General features: G+C 47.5%; 1 protein-coding gene across 1 annotated transcript; it reads left to right on the forward strand.

The window, feature by feature from the left end:
* The first annotated feature begins 10 nt into the window (after positions 1-10).
* On the forward strand, positions 11-933 carry LOC112265778 (early nodulin-75-like). The gene is made up of 2 exons (XM_024443335.2): positions 11-19; positions 61-933. Exons 1-2 carry the CDS (start codon positions 11-13, stop codon positions 931-933), a joined length of 882 nt encoding a protein of 293 aa, XP_024299103.2.
* The last annotated feature ends 5,995 nt before the right edge of the window (positions 934-6,928 follow it).

The raw sequence follows: 6,928 nt of genomic DNA on the forward strand, positions 1-6,928 counted from the left end.
TTTATTCGACATGGACCTGGTACACTTGATAGTTAAACACTTTGTTTAGAATATCTACAGAAGATCAGCAATGGCACTCGTCTGGTCAGAGGAAGCCAGGTCACCTGCCACCCACCTGCCACCCACCTGTCACCCGACTGCCACCCACCTGTCACCCGACTGCCACCCACCTGTCACCCACGTGCCACCCACCTGTCACCCGACTGCCACCCACCTGTCACCCGACTGCCACCCACCTGCCACCCGACTGCCACCCACCTGCCACCCGACTGCCACCCACCTGTCACCCGACTGCCACCCACCTGCCACCCGACTGCCACCCACCTGTCACCCAACTGCCACCCACCTGCCACCCACCTGCCACCCACCTGCCACCCGACTGCCACCCACCTGCCACCCACCTGCCACCCACCTGTCACCCGACTGCCACCCACTTGTCACCTGACTGCCACCCACTTGTCACCTGACTGCCACCCACCTGCCACCCGACTGCCACGCACCTGCCACCCACCTGTCACCCGACTGCCACCCACCTGTCACCCGACTGCCACCCACCTGCCACCCGACTGCCACCCACCTGCCACCCGACTGCCACCCACCTGCCACCCGACTGCCACCCACCTGCCACCCGACTGCCACCCACCTGCCACCCGACTGCCACCCACCTGTCACCCGACTGCCACCCACCTGCCACCCGACTGCCACCCACTTGTCACCCAACTGCCACCCACCTGCCACCCACCTGCCACCCACCTGCCACCCACCTGCCACCCACCTGCCACCCACCTGTCACCCGACTGCCACCCACCTGCCACCCACCTGCCACCCACCTGCCACCCGACTGCCACCCGACTGCCACCCGACTGCCATCCACCTGCCACCCACCTGCCAATCACCTGTCACCTGACTGACACCCACCTGCCACCCGACTGACACCTGACTGACACCCACCTGCCACCCACCTGCCACCCGACTGACATCCACCTGCCACCCGACTGACACCTGACTGACACCCACCTGCCATCCGACTGACATCCACCTGCCACCCACCTGCCACCCGACTGTCGCCCACCTGCCACCCGACTGACACCCACCTGCCACCCACCTGACACCCGACTGACACCCGACTGTCGCCCACCTGCCACCCACCTGCCACCCACCTGCCAACGGACTGCCACCCACCTGCCACCCACCTGCCACCCACCTGCCACCCGACGGACACCCACCTGCCATCCGACTGTCGCCCACCTGCCACCCGACTGACATCCACCTGCCACCCACTTGTCACCCGACTGCCACCCACCTGCCACCCAACTGCTATCTGTCCATAACCTGTGAAACACCTCATAGATGGAAGAGATTTCATCACACAGTAGAGAATTGAAGACAGAACCTCACCCATAGAGCTGTACATGTCAGTGTGGTTAGACAGAACCTCACCCAGAGAGCTGTACATGTCAGTGTGGTTAGACAGAACCTCACCCAGAGAGCTGTACATATCAGTCTGTTAGACAGACACAACCTCACCCAGAGAGCAGTACATATCAGTGTGGTCAAACAGACAGAACCTCACCCAGAGAGCTGTAGATGTCAGTGTGGTTAGACAGAACCTCACCCAGAGAGCTGTACATGTCAGTGTGGGTAAACAGAACCTCACCCAGAGTGCTGTACATGTCAGTGTGGTTAAACAGAATCTCACCCAGAGAGCTGTACATGTCAGTGTGGTTAGACAGAACCTTACCCAGAGAGCTGTACATGTCAGTGTGGTTAGACAGAACCTTACCCAGAGAGCTGTACATGTCAGTGTGGTTAGACAGACAGAACCTCACCCAGAGAGCTGTACATATCAGTGTGTTAGACAGACACAACCTCACCCAGAGAGCTGTACAGGTCAGTGTGGTTAGACACAACCTCACCCAGAGAGCTGTACATGTCAGTGTGTTAGACAGAACCTCACCCAGAGAGCTGTACATATCAGTGTGTTAGACAGACAGAACCTCACCCAGAGAGCTGTACATATCAGTGTGTTAGACAGACAGAACCTCACCCAGAGAGCTGTACATGTCAGTGTGTTAGACAGAACCTCACCCAGAGAGCTGTACATGTTTGTGTGGTTAAACAGAACCTCACCCATAGAGCTGTACATATCAGTGTGTTAGACAGACAGAACCTCACCCAGAGAGCTGTACATGTCAGTGTGTTAGACAGAACCTCACCCAGAGAGCTGTACATGTCAGTGTGGTTAGACAGACAGAACCTCACCCAGAGAGCTGTACATGTCAGTGTGTTAGACAGAACCTCACCCAGAGAGCTGTACATGTCTGTGTGGTTAAACAGAACCTCACCCAGAGAGCTGTACATGTCAGTTTGGTTAGACAGACAAAAGCCATAGACTAGACCAAAGAAATATAACTGAATGCCATGTTACTTCTCGGACAGCTGAAGTTCTACCATAAGATTCCTGTGTTCTGTGTGCTATTTGAGGTCCCTCTACACAAACTTAATGTAATTTACTAGGTAAAGTGTAGGCATACCGCCTTCATATACAAATCAATACGATGGCCTGTTTACAGCAGAAAATGTTTTGTCTTGTAACACGAACACACCCATCGATTTGTCTGTTGATAAAATGTATCTACGCTCAAACTGGCCATGTTTGTGCAATTTCCACATTTGGCCTACCTACACCTGCAGGGATATTAGTTCTGGGATTTGTCCCCCGGGAAAGATCTAACAGTGGACATAAGGAGATATGAGATGTGACAAAACATGCCGGTTAACTATATAAAACTGTGTTGACATCGGAGTTCCATGGTAACATGTCTTTACGTGACGTGATAACACTTCGAGTTGCAAGCTAACTTCATAGCAAGGTGTTGTAGAACAAGTGCATCATCAAACCCATTCCAGACACTGGTACTTCTTGCTATCTTGGCATAACTGTGATTTGACAGAGAAATATCAGCTAGCTAGATAGGCTAGCCAGCTGTAGCTATCCTCAAGCTATGCTTACTGGCTAGCTAGCTAGCTGCTGTCAGGTTGGCTAAACACAAGGTCAGCGCAGGCTTTCGCCTACACATAGAACTGAATTAGCAGATTATCTTGAGATGGTGAGTCAGTCAGGAGAGGGAGAAGAAGTCCTCAACTTCAAAACTTCTCTCCACAGCAAAGCTAGTTTACCTTACCTCGCTGTCACTAAGTTACTCACTACTGCCCTTGTTTGTTTTATTGTGATTGAATTGCAAGGACACACCCAAGAAACTCTCACATTAAACCACATCCCGAAGACAACTCTCATTTGGGCTTCAGTAACGGTCACTGCATTTCTTAATAATGAGCACCGGAAGAAACACATTTTATTTTTATTTTTTTTTACCTTTATTTAACTAGACAAGTCAGTTATTAAGAATTTTAAAAAACTTATTTACAATGATTAATTGGTGAGTGAAGGAAGGTCAGCTTTAAACCTTCCCCAAAACCATAGCCCTAACCGGAATGAATACCTTAACTTAACTTAACCCTTTGCGTTGTTTCTGTTTTAACCCTTGAACCATATGGAATTAACCGCGTAGACGTTCATCTATAATACGTTGCATTTTGAAGAGAAACTATGAGCTCTTGTTGCTTTTAAAAGGCTTCATAAATAACCATTGGTTTTGCTGTCGGTCTCAGATCCCCAGTGACTTTACATAAATGCCTCTTTGGTGACTGAAAACTGTTTTTATGTGTCGGCTACACAACCACTCTGTCAACTGCAGTGCTTCTGCAGCTTTGATGATATAATATCTAAGGCTGTCAATGACTTATGTCATACGCAGGCATTTATGCACACACTTGCCACACCAATACACGAACGCACACACACACACACACACACACACACACACACACACACACACACACACACACACGTGTGATTATTGACTGCAGAGACCTACCACTTTCTCTCTAAGTGTGTGTGTGTACATTTACCGACTTCCTGTGTGTGTGTGTGTGTGGGAACAGACTTACAGACCTTTTTAATTCCCTCCAGCTAAAGTTCAGCTGTCAGACAGTATAGAGCCAGCCTAAAGGTGAAGGTAAACATGAAATGCCATCAATAATCAACCGTAAAGCACTGAGCATCATTCAGCCACATGTTAACTGTCAGCCCACAGACCCACTGGAAGCTCTGGCACAAAATGGTTCCTGATCTTTACGGCTGCTTCTCACTATAGGTGTTGGGTCATGTTAACTGTCAGCCCACAGACCCACTGAAAGCCCTCTGGCACAAAATGGTTCCTGATCTTTACGGCTGCTTCTCACTATAGGTGTTGGGTCATGTTAACTGTCAGCCCACAGACCCACTGGAAGCTCTGGCACAAAATGGTTCCTGAGCTGTACGGCTGCTTCTCACTATAGGTGTTGGGTCATGTTAACTGTCAGCCCACAGACCCACTGGAAGCTCTGGCACAAAATGGTTCCTGAGCTGTACGGCTGCTTCTCACTATAGGTGTTGGGTCATGTTAACTGTCAGCCCACAGACCCACTGGAAGCTCTGGCACAAAATGGTTCCTGAGCTGTACGGCTGCTTCTCACTATAGGTGTTGGGTCATGTTAACTGTCAGCCCACAGACCCACTGGAAGCTCTGGCACAAAATGGTTCCTGAGCTGTACGGCTGCTTCTCACTATAGGTGTTGGGTCATGTTAACTGTCAGCCCACAGACCCACTGGAAGCTCTGGCACAAAATGGTTCCTGAGCTGTACGGCTGCTTCTCACTATAGGTGTTGGGTCATGTTAACTGTCAGCCCACAGACCCACTGGAAGCCCTCTGGCACAAAATGGTTCCTGATCTTTACGGCTGCTTCTCACTATAGGTGTTGGGGTCACTGTCAGAACACAAACACTGTGGAAGCTGATTTGTCATGAGCCCTCTGGCACAAAATGGTTCCTGATCTTTACGGCTGCTTCTCACCATAGGAGTTGGGGTCACTGTCAGAACACAAAGACTGTGGAAGCTGATTTGTCGTGAGCCCTCTGGCACAAAATGGCTTCTGAGCTTCAGCCATGGAAATTGGTGGTTGGGTGGCTGTGTGGCTGCTAATCACCAGTGTGTGATCAGAGGAACCCGGGAAAGCAGCTTAGCTTGGCAACGCTCTACATTAAATAGTTTTTTTTAAAGAAAGTACTGTACAAACCAGTGGAATAACATAGTATGTTTATCCATCTATGAATAACATGTATTTTTTGCGAGAAATATGTAACAAATAGCTGGTAAAAAATGAATGACATGCTATTATTGTATAAATATGATGCAATGATACCTCATCTAAAGGAAAGTGTAGATTAATTATTTAAAAAAAACGTTATTCCAGTAGTCTATTTCTTCATGACTTTATAACAAAAGACATAATTTCACACTACTAACAGAACAAGTCCATCATTTTCAACTGAAAACTAAAACCAAAGAGTTAAGTGTTGAATTTACCCCAACAGCTCAGTCATGTGAGCATATACAGAAAACATGCTACAGAGCCAAAGGAACTGTGTTCAACCATCTTTCTCAAACTCCCCAGACACACACACACACACACACTGGGTGAGCTGATAGACTCTGAAGCTGTGCCTCTTTCCAAGATGAAACACAAACGCCACCTTTAGTAGGATGACAGCGTGAGCTTATGAAAATTCACATGATCTGAGCAAAAGAGATCCCATTTCAAGGTCTTCTTTATTTCAAATAAGTTCTCTTCAGGGTAGTTCTGCATCCATAGTCTCCTCTTTTCATCCAGTCACTGGCACCCCAACGCCCACCAGACACAGACATCAGAACAACGTGTAGTTTCTGTGTACATTTGGTTGAGATCAATGAAATCATTGTGAAATCAAAAAAACATATTTCACCATGTCATTGGATTTAGGTGAAGAGTTGTCCAATCCAATCAGATGTCATTGGATTTAGGTGAAGAGTTGTCCAATCCAATCAGATGTCATTGGATTTAGGTGAAGAGTTGTCCAATCCAATCAGATGTCATTGGATTTAGGTGAAGAGTTGTCCAATCCAATCAGATGTCATTGGATTTAGGTGAAGAGTTGTCCAATCCAATCAGATGTCATTGGATTTAGGTGAAGAGTTGTCCAATCCAATCAGATGTCATTGGATTTAGGTGAAGAGTTGTCCAATCCAATCAGATGTCATTGGATTTAGGTGAAGAGTTGTCCAATCCAATCAGTTGACATTGACTCACATTTCATTTTTGTTGTTGTTGAAAAGCGTTGAAGATTTACCCCGTTTTTACCCAGTGGATGCTGTATATCAGAGTGTTTGTTTCTCTGGTTCCCCTGGTTCTGTGCTGTTCATATCAGAACACAGTGGGGTGAAGTAGTTTGGGATAGGAGGGACGCAAATGTCTCAACTGGCCAATTGCCAGGGAAAATGCAGAGCGCCAGATTCAAATAAAATACCATAACATTCAAACTTTCATTAAATCACAGTTGAAATTGGGCACGCATTTATCCAAAAGTGAAAATTCTGCCCCCTAGCCCCAAGAGATTTTAAGTAAAAAGTACTAATTAAGTAGTTATTTTGGGTATCTGTACTTTACTTTACTGTTTATACTTTTACTTTAATCCACTACGTTTCTAAAGAAAATTACGTATTTTCTCGTCCATACATTTTCCCTGACACCCAAAAGTAGTAGGTACATTTTGAATGCTTAGCAGGACAGGAAAATGGTCTAATTCACACACTTAGAGAACATCCCTGGTCATCCCTAGTGCATCTGATCTGGCAGACTCACTAAACAGAGAACATCCCTGGTCCTCCCTAGTGCATCTGTTCTGGCAGACTCACTAAACAGAGAACATCCCTGGTCATCCCTAGTACATCTGATCTGGCAGACTCACTAAACAGAGAACATCCCTGGTCATCCCTAGTGCATCTGATC

This window comes from Oncorhynchus tshawytscha, linkage group LG13, assembly GCF_018296145.1.
Source record: "Oncorhynchus tshawytscha isolate Ot180627B linkage group LG13, Otsh_v2.0, whole genome shotgun sequence".
NCBI classification, from domain to species: domain Eukaryota; kingdom Metazoa; phylum Chordata; class Actinopteri; order Salmoniformes; family Salmonidae; genus Oncorhynchus; species Oncorhynchus tshawytscha.